Raw genomic sequence first — 15125 nt, 5'->3', positions numbered from 1 at the left:
TTTAAAATATCTCAAAGAAGGGAAAATTTAAAATGATGGAAAAGATTACTTGGTTTTCATTTTTTTTTTCAAAGACTGACTAAGAAGACATCAGCAATTACCATCCCAATGGACAGTTTGTCATTGCTAGAGCATCTTTATGAAAATGGTCCACACGTGGACTGAGGGTATCCTTGGGTGAAAGCATGAGAAGGGAACAGTTAGGCTTTCATAGATGACTGCTCAGCAGAGCACATTTTCATAATAACACAGCTGCCTGAGAGGAGAACATGTAAGATCCTCTTGTGTCTATTGTGGGATGATTACAAAAAACTATTTGACTTGGTGGAGCAAAACACAGCCTTGAGGATTCTTCTCCAGCAAAGTTTCCCATGCATATGATTATAATTGATTCCACTATAGATACAACCATAACAATCTTTTGCCAACATCATGTGAAGGATAAAATAGCCAGATAGACACTTGCTATCACTAAGGCCAGGGAGGATTCCTAGTATGTCATCCAAATAAAAAAATTAATTTCCTAGAGATGAAGTTCTCCAAATATTCCTGAGGGCAGATGATATTAGGATGGCTGCATCAAGTACCAGATCATCCCAGAAATTTCTCTTTTTTTTAAGTTTTTGCAAGGCAATGGGGTTATGTGACTTGCCCAAGGTCACACAGCTAGGTAGTTATTAAGTATCTGAGGTTGGATTTGAACTCAGGTACTCCTGACTCCAGGGCCAATGCCTTCTCTTCACTTCATCACTTAGTTGTCCCCAGAAATTTCTCAGAAAGATTCAGAGTTACTAAAAAGAGAGTAGCCTTAGCAATGCATGAGGAAACACCAAACAGATGTATCCATTGCCCAGACTATGTCAAATGGTGAGATGGAAAGCCCATTGTGTCTAAGCACATGTGTCTGTGTGTGTGTGTGTGTGTATGTGCGTGTGTATGCATGTATACACAGTGAAGAGGGCCCAGAATTTAAAAAGAGTAGGAAATAGGACTGAATAAAATTTTTCAGTTGTATCCAACTACCTGTGACCCTATTTGGAATTTTGGGGGGGCAGAGATACAGAGATACAGGTTTGCCATTTCCTTCTCCAACTCTTTTTACAGATGAGGAAATGAAGTGATTTGTTCATATTTGGACTCAGAGGAGGAGTCTTTCAGACTCTAGGCACAGTAATCTATCCACTACACCACTTAGCTGTCATTTGGGAAACTGAAATTCTTACACTAATTCTACTACTCCATGCAATAAAAGTCTAGTTTTTTAAACATCATTATTCTCTAGGTGGTGATACTATTCCTCAACAGGAGAATAATAGAGATATCTTTTTGGTGTTGCTGTGTTGCATTGCAAGGATAACACCTTGATGTCAGAAGAATCAAAATTTCAGGAACCAACTCAAATAGGGTAGGATGGAAGGGGAGGGGGCAGGGAGGTTAGGTTGGCTGTGATTAGAGCCAGCAATGACTCGCATGTAAGAAATGGTGTAGGTGGTGCAGTGGATAGAACACTGGCCCTGGAGTCAGGCGTACCTAAGTTCAAATCTGACCTCAGGCACTTAATAATTACCTAGCTGTGTGGCCTTGGGCAAGCCACTTAACCCCATTGCCTTGCAAAAACCTAAAAGAAATGGTGTATATCACATAACAAGTAAAGAAGACCGAACACTGCACTAGCATTTTTAAAAAAAAGGAGGAAGGTCACCCACATGTTGGATAGGTCCTTTATGGAAAGATGAGGATGTGCATCACCAAGGATGAAAAGATGTTTATGAGTTATGACCTTTATAGCCAGAAGGGACACCCTTCTGGAGCCACTGAAGGATGGTTAAAGACAGTTTTCCAACTGTTTTAAGATTATAAAATGTACAGATCAACTTGGCACAGATAATGCACCTAAATTTTACTCATGAAATATAACTGAATTTGTGGCTCTCCCCATAGAACATCAGACTGGAGGACTGATTAATAATAATAATAACGATGATGATGATGATGATGATGATATTTATATGGTACTTTAATATTTGAAAAGTGCTATACATACATACATATATATATATACATATATATATAATATATATATATATACACACACACATTATCTCACTCTATCTTCATTATAATTCTGTGTTGTTTTTGTTTGTTGTTGAGTCATTTTTCAGGCCTGTCCAACCTTTTGTGACCCATTGGAGTTTTCTTGGCAAAGATACTGGAGAGATTTGACTTTCCCTTCTCCAGCTCTTTTTATAGATAAGGAAACTCAGGCAAACAGGGTGAAGTGACTTGCCCAGGGTCATATAAATAGTAAGTGGATAGGGCAGGATTTGAATTCAGAGTATTCCTGTTACCAGTCACTACACTGTTTAGTTGCCTGTCTGAGTTTACCTAGTGTCTACTTCCAATCTTCCCTCCCAGAGCAATAACTAAAGATGGGAAAATGAATTGAAATCAGTTGAGTTCACAAGGAAGAAATGGGAGAAAATGGGCTAACTTGTTAGCTCCCAGTCATTCCCAAATTTATCTTCTGAGTTTCAAGGCCCTTCCTGCTTGCCTCTTCTGTGTCACTATTCTCCTTTCCTATAATTTCCCTCACATGGAGTCTCTTCTAGCTCAACAAACCTATATTGCTCATATATTGCTCTTCTCTTCCTGTTTCAAAGTCATTCATTCAGTGCAGGTCATATTCCTACCAAACTAAATTACAAGTCTCATCTCCTGCAAAGTCTTGTTCAGCCTTTGTCTCTTCTTGGAGGGGCATCTAGGTGTTGCAATGGATAAAGACCTGCACTTGAAGCCAGGAAGATCTGAATTCAAATCTGACTTCTGACACTTTCTAACTGAATGACCCTAGGCACTTAACTCTATTTGCCTCAGTTCTTATATATAAAATGAACTGAAAAGGAAAAGAAAAAAACCACTTCAGTATCTTTGCCAAGAAAACACCCAAGATTTTGTCCATGACATCTTGTAGAGTCAGAAACAACTGAAAAATGACAACTCTTAGGAAGCCTTCTCAAAAATCATCCTCCTTCCAAGGGGCTAGATAAGAATTGAGACAGAATCTTCGGTCCTGTTCAAAAATGATCCTCTAATCTATTTTTCTCTCTTATTTTACACTATGGAAGTTCTTAGGCCTTCCTCAGCTGCTTTTAGCTACTTGGGTCTCTCAGAGGGGGAGATTAGACTTTTTCCCAGTCTTAGTCTTTCTCCTGAATGAACTCCAGGCTTCCGTCACCAACCACTTCTTGGACATCTTGAACTAGACGTACCATAAACACTCCAAGTTAAAATGTCTAAAAAAAGAATTCCTTTCCCTCTTAAACACTTCCTCTTCCAGATCCACTATTAGTGTTGAAGGGCAGCCAGGCTCAAAACCTCAGCTTCATCCTCAACTCCCACATATCTATTTGGATGCTGAAGCTCATCATTCTTACCTTCACACTATGTCCTTTGCTTTCCCTGTGCTCATCTCTAGCCTCATCCCTCTCACCAAGGCCTATGGCGATCATCTCCTACCCAGTCTCCCTGCTCTAATCCATCTTCCCTTCAGCAGCCAAGGGGATTTTTCTAAGTGGAAGAGTTGACATCTTGCTCAATGGGCTCTGATTACCTCCAGAATCAAGACTCTTCTATTTGGCATTTAAAGTCCTTCATGAACTGGTTCCTTTTTACCTTTCCATTATTCTCCTGCTTAGTCCCTTCTACACATTCTAGAATCTGGCTTTACTGGCCTGCCTGTAGCTCCTCTCTCCCTGCTTCTTACCTTGGCTTTCCACCATGCCTGGCCCCCTTCACTCCCACCTTTTGGTTTCTCTGACTTCTTCCAAGACCCAGCTTAAATCTCCCCTTCTCCAAGAGGTCCTTCCTAGGCACTACAGCAACTTGTGTAATCTCCTTTCAGATGACCTCCCATCTAGTGAGTATGTGTGAATCCAGTTACTTACAAGTTGTCTTCCCTATTAGAAAGTGAACTTTTTTAGGATGGGGACCATGTTTTTCCCTAGCTATGTATCCCTAGCATTTAGTATGGGTTTTGATATATTGTAAGCACTTAATAAATACTTGCTGACTGACGCTCTTCTCCAGGCTGCCAACTCCCAATCCACTTGGCCAGACAGGGCTCCAGACCCACAAAAAGATCAGAACTGAGTATAGCTGACTTGATTACTCCCTGAGGAGGTAGGGGTCCAGAGGAAAGGGTTTGGAATGGAGAGAAGGGGGTCCTACCTTTCTCTTGGCAATGCTCCGATGTAGCTCTGCCCTACTGTGGAGCAGTCCCTGGCTAGCCAGCTCCCGCTCCTCTTCCAGGCGACTTTCTTTTTCCAGTTGCTGGAATTCCAAGTCTTCAAAGAGTTTCGTTTCTGTCTCCAGAACCTCGGCTTCCTTTGATAACAATGGTTGGGGAAGAGGTTGGGACTCAGTTGTAGTCCGTTGTGCAAGTCTGGGGCCTGGTGGACCAGACTACCAGGGAGGTAGCAAGTACAAGGGCTACAAAGAGGTGTTCTAGGTAGCAAGATGTTTCTGGGATTGGGAGGAAAAAAATACCCACCCCCCTCCCCCTGGGCACAGTTCTAGCCTTATGCCCCTTCATCTGTACCAAAAGGGCATCTTGGAGCCCAGGTCAAAGGTGGCAGGAAATACAAAAAAAATGTAACTGAATGAGGGGGAGAGGAAAATGGAAAAGGCCAAGACGTTGCTTGACCCTTCCTCTGCAGAGCCCTGGAGGGGAGGCTCGTCCGGTGTACTGCCATCTTGTCGAAGGCAATGTCCGCTCTGCTCTCTTCTCTGCTTGAGGAAGGGTCCCTGAGGACAGCTCCAAGATCATGACAGGGGAGTCAGGACGGGGCTAGCGGTTTGTGAAACTGACCCTTCTCAGCTGCTCCTGTAACTGTTCCCGAACAGACTCGGGGCAGTTATCGAGCTGTGTCTTGAGCTCATCATACAGCGCCTGGCGGGCCTCCAGCTCACTCCGTCCCACGGCCAGGTCCACCCTCTCCTGGAGGGAGGTGGGGGGGAAGGGGTATACAACACAAAAAGGGGAAAAACAGAACACACACTTCTAACTCCATGCCATGCGGCTGGGGATGGGAAAGGGAAGGGGGTTGATGGGGTGGGGGGAGAGGGAAATGGAGAATGAGAGGCACAGGATGAGAGGGAGGAAAAGGGAACAAAGGGAGATGAGATGAGAGAGAAAGAGGAAGATAAAAAGAAAGGAGAAAGAAGGAGTAGAAGAAATAAAGAAGAAAATCCAGGAGAAAAAAGAAGGGAAGGAGATGAGGGGAGAGAAAAATCCAAGTGGGGACTAGGGTAGAGGAAAAGAATGATGGGGAAGAGAAAAGGTGGGGCATTATGGATAGGGGCAGAAAAGGGAATGTGGAGGGAAAGGAGAGAGGAATAATAGCAGAGGAGAAGGGAATTAGGTTGGGCTTTGGTCTTGGGAGATTCCCAGATTTGGAATATTTTATGTGGTTCCTACCCTGATGCCAACAGGTTGGTTTTCCTGCCAAACCAAATGTAGCCACGATTTTATTTCCATATCACAAATGAGATTTTGGCTCCCTCCCACCTTCCCACCCACCAGCACCCAGAGACCAAAGTCTAACCTGGGAAAGGGAGTTAAATTAGTGGATGGATGTTTGGAGGGGGAGGGAAAGCTGAGGATATTAATGCAGCAGCTGACACAGAGGAGGGGACCCCAGCACCCTCTCCTCTATCCACCCTCCCACCCCCACCCCTCACTCAGCCTTCTTTTCCCCTCCCACCCAGGATGTAGAGAGATGCTGCCATCTGAGGTCTGAACCATGGGCTGGGCTGAGGACTGCAATTAGTGTGGCCGTTGCCATGGCAATCAGAGCCCCAGGAATGGGTAAGGGGAGGAGGGTAGATGGCTCAGTCTGGGGAGAGATGACACCTTTGGGGTGGGGGTGGGAAAGAGGGGAGGAGTTGATGAGTCACCCCACGGGAAAGGATGGGCAGAGGAGAAACGGTTATTACTGACTCCCGAGCCTGGGAGCCTAGCTGGAAGAAGAGTTCATTAAGGCTAATCAGCTAGCCCCTTCATGGCTGGGAAGACCCTCTAAATAATCCCGGGGGAAGGCAAGCCCTCCTAAGGGGGTGGCCATTAAATCCTAGGTACCAGCTTGAATTCTGAAACACCAAATAAACCAAAGCTTGAAGTATAGGTCCGGGCTGCCAAGGAGGTTTGGGGCACACAGATCTTCCTCCCTGGAGGCACTGTCCTCCCCTGCCTGCCAGCTCTTGGATCACAGATTACCTTCCTCTCTTTCTTTTTGGACTTAGCCTTCTAATGTGCTTTGTAGTTCAACTGGGGCACCAACTCTTTTAGAGTGTCTGCCTCTCCAGTTGTATCCTTTGTCCCAGCAGCTAAAGTGCCCAGTACCCCAAAAATGAGTCTAGTGCTGGGATTCTTAACCTGGGCTCTGTGAATTTATGTTTTAATATTTTAATAACTGAATCTCAATATAACAGTTATCATGTAACCGTAACTGTTATCATCTGTATTTCATTTTATGCATTTAAAACCATGGCTTTGAGAGGGTTTCACCAAAGGGATCCACGACAAAGGATCTGGACCAGGAAAGAAGCTATGGCAGGGGCCCTAACTTGGTTATGTCATCTCTTCCAGGCTCTTTTTGTCCCAGACATAGGGTCAAACAGCTTGGAGCTGGGCTGATTGTCTCCCCTTCCTCGCCGCATTTGCTCTTTACCATCCCTGCCACTCTTCCTGTTCTTTCTGATCCCCTGTAGGTCCCAATCTGTTTTGCAGCTCTAATGCACTTATTAAGTAATGCTATATAGCCAGTTATTTCTATCCGTTCCTTATTCTCCACTAACCCCACCAGAATGCAAGTTCCAGGAGGGCAGGGTCTGGGTCTTACCTAAACTTCGCATTTCCCCCACAACCATGTTGCCCGTCACAGGGCTCACAGAACAAGCCCTTAGGTATCACAAAGTTCCTGATGGTGATTACGCTAAAAAGTGGTTTGTGTCAAGGCCCTTCTAGAGGCACATTCACCCAATGCTGCAGCTCCCTTCCCCCCATCCTTTTCTGGGGCTCCGGGGTCCCACACCAAGAAGAGAAGGAAATAGCATTAGAGGGAAGAGGTCAGGGCACACAGGTGCCCACAGAGTTAGTGCAGAAGTGGGCAAAGCCAGAGAGCTGCCCTAGGGGCGGTGGGCACAACTCCTACCCAGGGCAGCACTGGCGGTTAGGATGGCATGCGAAGGGCCTACAGTGGGCCCATGACAATCATTAGAGAGGGTGTTAGTTGCAGGCCTGGCTGGCAAGCATGGGATTAATCTGGCACAGACTTTGGGAGTGTGGTTTGGGGGACCCAGAGCCCAATGCTCCAAAAAAGAAAAAATATCAAAGAAAAAAAACAGTTCCTCAAAAAAAGAGAGGAAGAAGAAGAAAGACTTGCAAAAATTCCAGGAGGGAGAAAGACCCTCAGAAAAATAATGTCAGGTGCAGAAACAAATGCCCCCCTCTTCACTTCAGACCCCTTGGCACGATGTTGGGCTCTTCAGGCTCAGCTGGCATGGCGCCTGTGGGACGGAGTGGCCCTGCAGGCTGGCACAAGATCTGAAAAGTTCAGGGGCAGAAAGCTAGGACTATCTAGTGGGGAAAACCACATTTTCCAGACAGAGGACAGGCACTGGGGGGTGGGGTGGGGGCACAAAAGGAGAGGGGACCAAGAAGGCAACATGGGTGGTCATTTTTGAGAGAAAGATCTATATTCCCTGGGTCTGGGTATCAATTGCTAGGACACCAAGCACTAGGGCTGGGCCCAGGGGAGACATCGAAAACTGAATTACCACTGTTCCAATGGTGCTTCCTCTACCAAAAAGGGGGTTTAAACCTTGCAAATGATAAACCCAGGTACCTATTAAGTGCCCAGGGGAAGCCAGCATTTGGCAAAGTCCTTGCGCCCAGAGGCAGCAGAGAGAGACCTAGAAAGAGGAGAGGCCCAAATACCAGCCCAGCACCCCGACAGTGCCCCTGCCCAAGCTGGCATCCTCCACGAGGGACAAGGCTCCATGGACCTATGAAGTGGCATAAAGAAGCCCCCTCTCTGGTGGGGAGGGTAATACCGACACCAAATTTCCATTTCTCATGGGCAGACATGGCTGAGGTGCCCACTTTCGGGTTACCTTGTCCCTCTCCTTCTGCATGCCAGTCTCCAGCAACAGTAGTTTCTCCTGCACCTGGTCCACAGCTTTCTGTTCCTTCTGCAGTAGTGCCCGCTCTGCCTCCCGTTCCCCCTGAAGCAGCGCCCTTTCCATCTCAGCCTGTGGGTACAGTCAGGGTTTGTGTCACAACCAGAGGAATCCCAGGTCTGGCAGAAGGGAGGCTGCCAGACTGCTACAAGGAGCACTCACCTCTCTTGCCGATTCTTGCAGCTGGTGTTCCAGCTCCTTTACTCTGCCCTTGAGTTGCTCCACACGCCCAAGGGCCTTCGCCCGTTCCTCCTCCAGGGCCAACACCTCACCCTGGAGCTTGGAGCCTGGAGCATCTTCATGCTGCAAAATGAAGAAGACAAAACTAAGAGGGACTGGGTCAAATCTTGGCCCTCCTTGGGGTGTCATACTGGAAGACATTGGGGAAAAACAGCTGTCTGCATTGCCCTCCCTCAAGTTCCCCACCCCAGGGGACCCCACAGAAAAAGCTGACTCATTTAAGGTGAGTAATGATTTATAGTAGGAATGCCAAGCCTAGGTGAGGCTTCAAGGCCAAAGTTGGGGGTCATAAAAAGTTTATGGTCTAAGAAACCTAGAAAACTATGCCCCCCCACTTCTCCTCCCTTCGATATTCAACAACCCCTCTCACCTCTCATCCCTTCCCTCTTCCCCTCATCTCCTTCCTCTTCCTCTCATCCCATATCCTTAGCCTCCTTTTTTCCTACATTGTATCATCCCAACCCTCTTCTCACCCTATCCTATTACCTTATCCCAAAGTCTCTACCTACTTCCTGGAACCTCATTTTTCCCATCCAGGCTTTTCTTCTTCTTGTCCCCAAGTCTGATGACCACACACCATTTTGATCTCCACTCCCCAAATCTCTTCCCTTCCTATTTCTCATCTGAACTCTCCTTCCCATCCTCCCCTGCCCTTCCTCACATCCTCAGATTTCCTCCATCCCCCTGAGTTCTCATCTCAAATCTGATTTTTGTCCTTTGCGCTAAACCTCCCCTCCCCCCGCCCGTGTCTCTGTCTCCAGTCCTGGGATTTTGCCCCCTCACCTCTTGCTGGGTACTCTCAGTACTGCTACACTCTTCCTTCAGGTTCTCCTCATCAGAGCGCTCCACACTCTCCCAGAGCCTCTGGGTGGCTCCACTGGGTTCCTCAGAGCCTCGTCCGGAGGTCCCGCTTCCCCCAGGCAGGCTCCGAGAGGGCCTTCTGCCCGCAAGTGCCAAGGCCATGGCAGCTTCGCCAATGCTGGGCAGCTCCCCTACCTCAGAGCCCCCATCTGCCCGGCTGTACTCGGCACACAAGTTCAGGATGGTCTCTAATCTCTGGCGTTCCTAAGGGGAGAGAGCAAGAAACACTAAAGATATAGCACACCCCATCTCCAAGTCTAGCCATGACTCCCATCACCCAAATGATGAGAAACTTGGGTCCTAGAATTTGAAACCAAATGAGACTTGGGACACCATCTGGTCCTCCTCTGCTCTGATGCCTACAGACTTGTGGCCTTAGCAAGTTATTGTAATGCTGAAAGCCTCAGTTTCCTCATCTGTAAAATGAGGAGATTGACTATCTGGCATCTCAGATTCCTTCCAGCTTTCCAATGAAGGAGAGCTCCTAGGACCTTTCCCAAAGTCAGATTCACACTGTAGGCACAAGAAGGGGGTTTTAGCAGATAAGGAGAGATCCAAAGGACAGGGAAACAGCTAAATTCTCCCAGTCTTCCAACCTAATTCCAAAACTCTATCCACTATGACAACTCTGCTGCCATTCTCATGCCAATGGGAAGACTAACACTCATCCTCACTGACAGAGCAGGAGATGGTTAACTCTTCTGGGAGAATGGGAAAGCGAGGAAAAAGGAAGGACTTAATCCTAAAATGGGTTGAGTAGCAAAGACACTTCCTCCTGTCTGCCTCATGAGCAGTCATTTCTCCCCACCCTTGCCCTGACCTCCTTTCGCTTTTCATTCTACATTTCAATGGGCACCTGTGGACCCTCGGCCATGCTGACAGTCACATGTGTAAAAATCATAGATATACACAGACAGGTACATGTGCACTGACCAAGAGTGTTATGAAATACATATGTGCAAGTATACAACTTTATCATCTCCTTTCTACCTTGGCCCCAAATCAACATGAGCCTTGGGCACTTTGCCAATGGGTGGGGCTAATTTCCAATCTCACTAAGAATAGACAACTCTCCTGAACCTGGTTCCCAGGCCTGGGTCTTGTAGGTCCTAATCTGATGATTGTATCACACCTGACCCTCAGTCCTTGGCCTCTTTCCCCTACCCCAGTCACCTGCACATAAATACCATTACTCCTCAGTAACTTGAAGGATGAGGATAAAGTCATGCCCCTAAGATGCCCATTAACTCCATGGCATCTCCCCAAGTAAAAGACCATGCCTCATCCCCACCCCCAAAGAATCCCTGGTTCTGCCAAAGTGCTCTTTTCCAGACCCCTAAAGTTCCTTCCCCTTCATCTCCCACCAGCTCAGAGCAATATCTCACCTGGCCTCCCTCCGGTTCTTTGCTCAGTTCCATGACCAAAAGACCCGGAACCCAAGTCCCGGCACCAGAGGAGGCAGAGCCTTCTTTCCTCCTCCCCCTGCCTCGGGACACAGATAAGCAGCTGCTACAGAGATGGGAGGGGCGGACAGTTTCCAAGCCTTAAAGTGGCAGGTTGGGGCAGGTCAGGGCTTTAGCAATGTGAAAAACTGGGGAAAAGAGAACCGGACCCACTCCTTAGTTCCATAACTCACACTGACTATTCTCCCAGGACAGAGACATCCCAGGATCTAGTCTAGGCTAGCAAGAAAAGCTTAGGGGAGCCCCCCCGCCTTGTAAATGGGGAATTCTTTCTCAGATCTGAGCAGAAATAGTGAGGGTGGGAAGGATGATCAAGAGAATTTGTTCTTCCTCCTTCATGTTCTCCCTGCTTTTCCCCACCCTCCCTTTCCCTGAGCTATCCTGGGAATCCCAGGCCCCCACCCAGTTCAGATGCCAGCTCAGAGACAGCTGCCCAGACGGCTCCCCATCCCCCAGACTCCTACAAAAGGAGAGAGAAAGCCATATCGACCTGGGCCAAGGGGCCTGGCCAAGAGGACCCTCTATCTCTAAGCAAGCTTCCTTCTCTGACCATCTGACCTCCCATTGGACCTGGTGAACACATTAGCTTAAAAGAGGGCAGAGAAGTATTTGATCCAGCCTGAACCTGGGCAGTGGGATGAGAGGCTAGTCAGGGATGGAGAGAGGAGTCTGTCATTGATTGTTTCACAAATCCCTTCAGTCTAGACCACTTCTTTATCACTTGGGCAGAGCATTCTTTGCCTAGATAATCATCTAAGTCTTCTTCCTTAGAAGTGGAGGAACGGAGGTGGCTAGGTGGTACAGTGGATAGAGCACTGGCCCTGGAGTCAGGAGTACCCAGGTTCAAATCCAGTCTCAGACACTTATAATGACCTAGCTGTGTGGCCTTGGGCAAGCCACTTAACCCTGTTTGCCTTAAAAAAAAAAAAAAAAACCTAAAAAAAAAAAGTGGAGGAACCCTACAGGAAGAGGAAAAAGTAGAGGGGCCTGGATTCTTTTTTTTTTTAGGGGGTTAAATGGCTTGCCCAAGGACACACAGCTGGGTCATTATTAAGCATCTGAGGCTGAATTTGAACTTGGGTACTCCTCACTCCAGGGCCAGTGCTCTATCCATTGTGCCACCTAGCCACCCCAAGGGGCCTAGATTCTTAAAGGTCCTCCCTTACTACACTCTTCATGCTGACGTTAATAATAATGTCACATTTCAATAGTACTTTAAGGTTTGAAGCACTTTCCTCAAGACAAACCTCATAAGTAGGTATTATATTTTATTATTACATTCCTCCCCTTTTATAAATAAGAAAATTGAGGCTTCAAAAAGTAAAATATGTTACTTATGGTCATATAGTAGTATTCATAAACCATAAAATTCTTTATAAATGTGAATAGTAGATAACTTTATGACTCTGTGTAAGTCATCTATCCCAGAGGTGTCAAACATGATAACACTCTTGAATGGACCCAGAGCAGAATACAATATAATTGGAATATATTTAACAAAATAAATAAAAATAAAATAAAGATGATATTGCCTTTTAAAACTAAATCAATATGAGTCCCACAGGGATCCTTATGTACAAATGAATGGACTCCACTTCTACTGGAGCTTGATACCAATGATCCAATCTTTCTGGTTTCCTTATTTGTAAATGTATAAAAATGTAAATGTATAAAAAACCTATCTCCAGTGCTATTTTGAGGCTCAAATGAAATAATGTACATAAAGTATTTTGCAAACCTTAAAATACTATTTAATTTTTTATTTAAATGTCAGATATTATTAGTAGTCCTCCTCATTGTGATATCAAATGTCAAAGGAAAGGTTGGAACTCAGTTCTTCTGAGTGTTAGATTTTTAAGATTCTTACCCCTCAGAATGACATTCAAGCTGGTGTAGTTAGAAGGAAAACACTAGAAGGCAGTAAAATTTCAGTGAAGGGAACACTGGACTAGAAATCAGAACTTCTAGACCAGCAACTTAATCTTGTGTCTACTATACTAATTAGCTAAGTGATTTTGGTTAAGTCATTTCCCTTCTCTGAATCTCAGGTCCTCATCTGTCATAGCATCTACTTTATTTGAAGGTCTTTTCAATTTCTTTACCAGGCTTATATTTCAAGGAAGTTGTAGATTATATGCATTTAATGGACTGTGCAGTAAGAAATGATGTGTGTGTGTTGAATACAGAGAAGCAAGAACAGATTTATATGAACTGATATAGAATGAGGTAAACAGAGCCAGGAAAACAAAACTACAACAAAAAAGGGAAAAAACAACCATATCAAAAACTCAAAAGTGAATTAAAAAATTTTAAAGATTATAAAAGCATAACTCAAATGAAGACTCTTCTGACTCTGCCTTTGATATCTGGGTCTTTTTTTTCTTTTTTTTTTGCAAGGCAAATGGGGTTAAGTGGCTTGCCCAAGGTCACACAGCTAGGTAATAATTAAGTGTCTGAGACCGGATTTGAACCCAGGTACTCCTGACTCCAAGGCCTGTGCTTTATCCACTACACCACCTAGCCGCCCCAATATCTGGGTCTAAAGTTTATCAGTGCCTTAATGACTCCAAATTTTTCCCCATCGCCCCAAGTGTTATACATTGCATATGCTCTGGAACTTTTTCAATGTATTGGTTGGGTTGATTTTTTTCCTTTGAAAGAAAAACTAATCGTATGTGAAATGTTTCTCTGAGAGGGGGAAAGAGGGGAAGAATAATGGATATATCTACAATAACATAAGAAGCAGAAGACATTAATAAAAACTTTGGAAAAAAAGTTTAAGATCTTTTCCATTTCAAACATTCAATAGGTCTTGGGTTTTGTGATGGGGAACCTGGGACCCTTGGGAATGGCCCAGTCCCTGTCCAGGCTCACTCACCAGCCTCTCCATCTCCTGCTCCCGGAGCCGCTCCTGCCTCTGGCGCCGGTGGTACTCCAATAGGTCATCTTCATTGTCGCTGATTTCAGTGATGCTGTTCTTTCTCTCCCGGGGGGCTGGCACCCGGAGCTCCCCGCTGGAGAGCTTCCTCTGAGCCCGAGGGCTCTGTCGGGGTGAGGCTCCCGTTAAGGAGCCAAGGCTGTAGGCTGGGCTCAATCCACCCCCGAAGCTGCCCTTTCGAGGTACCAAGGGCTCTCCGAGTGTTGGGGAGGGGCTCCTGGTCCGTCGGCCCCTCCCACCTAGAGTGAGGGTGAAGTCTTCTGAGGAGGCTGCATGTGCTGCCCAACGGCGGGTCCTGGGGCTCTCAGTCATTTCCCTGGTCAATTTAGTGTCTGGAGTGGCCCGGGCAGGCATGGGCGACAGTGGGGTGGCCCGCCGAGACAGGGACGGGCTCAGGGGTGGGAGCTCCCGCATGCTCTCCGGGCCTCCCCGCCGGCCCAGGCGAGGACTCTCTGGTGGCTGCAGGGACCGGGTGCCCATGCCATCCGAGAGGGTTCTGCCCACCAGCTGGCGTGAAGGACTGGCTGTCATTGCTCGCTCAGCACCTGGCAGCTCCCGGAAAGGGCTCGGTGGCCGCTCCTGGAGGGTGCTGGCCTTGCTCCGGGGGGCAGGGATGGGAGGCTGGTACTTGGGACTACCAGGAATGCTGGTGGACTGACTTCGCACACTGCCATCGGGGTATTCGCTCAGACTGATGGCCACCACGGGAAGAGATACCCCCAGCCGTGGGTTCTCAGTGGCTTTGCGGGCCTCTGCCAGCACAGTAGCAGCAGGACTATCAGTCAGCAGACCTCTCCGCCCTGGGCTTGGAGGTCCTTCATGGATTCCTTTTCTTCCCAGCCGGGGGCTCTCTGTGGGGTGGGAACCCCCAGGTCGGATTTGTGGGGGCTGTAAGGCCAGATGGTAGCTGGAAGAGCGGACAGGGACCAGGGGAGGAATGGCTGGGCTTGGTTCCTGCCCTCCAGGTGAGTGGCTGGCACAGCTGCCACTACTGGCAGGTGAGGACAGAGGAGAAAAGGGGGGAGAGGTGTTCTCATAGCTGGAGCCCATAGACATGGCCCCTGGGCTAATAGGGGGTGAGAGAGTATAGCGCCCACCATTAGAGAGTGGGGAGCTTGCCGGGACCTTCTTGCCAGATGCCCCGGGCTCCTCCAGCACCAGGGAGTCCATGATGTCCTGCAGGTCCTTCTCAATGGAGCTCACCAGGGAGCTGTGGCTGGCACAAGCAGCATGACCCCGGCTGGGGGGCTGAGGGGGGTGGTTTCCATTCACCAGGCTCTCTGACTCAGCTGGGACAGAGCAGACCGAGGTCACGTGGTAAGTCAGGTCTGAATCTCTTACTAGCTCCAGTCCCTGGTCCCCACCGTCTAATCAACTTCCCCCAT

The 15125-nt window shown here is 47.3% G+C and overlaps 1 protein-coding gene across 24 annotated transcripts in view; it reads right to left on the bottom strand.

The window, feature by feature from the left end:
- Window positions 1-15125, bottom strand: part of PHLDB1 (pleckstrin homology like domain family B member 1) — a 65987-nt gene that overhangs the window by 27435 nt on the left and 23427 nt on the right. For 13 of the 24 annotated variants that reach the window (XM_074215183.1, XM_074215186.1, XM_074215187.1 and 10 more), the window contains 6 exons: window positions 13681-15029; window positions 9262-9543; window positions 8401-8541; window positions 8173-8310; window positions 4868-4996; window positions 4228-4383 (listed from right to left, as the gene is read on the bottom strand). In XM_074215183.1, coding sequence (XP_074071284.1) covers window positions 4228-4383; window positions 4868-4996; window positions 8173-8310; window positions 8401-8541; window positions 9262-9543; window positions 13681-15029 — 2195 coding nt within the window. The remainder of the gene's footprint in view (window positions 1-4227; window positions 4384-4867; window positions 4997-8172; window positions 8311-8400; window positions 8542-9261; window positions 9544-13680; window positions 15030-15125) is intronic. The other 11 variants (XM_074215189.1, XM_074215192.1, XM_074215193.1 and 8 more) reach the window with 1 other exon arrangement.

The sequence above is a fragment of the Macrotis lagotis genome, chromosome 1 (assembly GCF_037893015.1).
Source record: "Macrotis lagotis isolate mMagLag1 chromosome 1, bilby.v1.9.chrom.fasta, whole genome shotgun sequence".
Lineage (NCBI taxonomy): Eukaryota > Metazoa > Chordata > Mammalia > Peramelemorphia > Peramelidae > Macrotis > Macrotis lagotis.
Note: the sequence above shows the minus strand (reverse complement) of the source record. Positions and strands in the feature narration are given on the sequence as shown.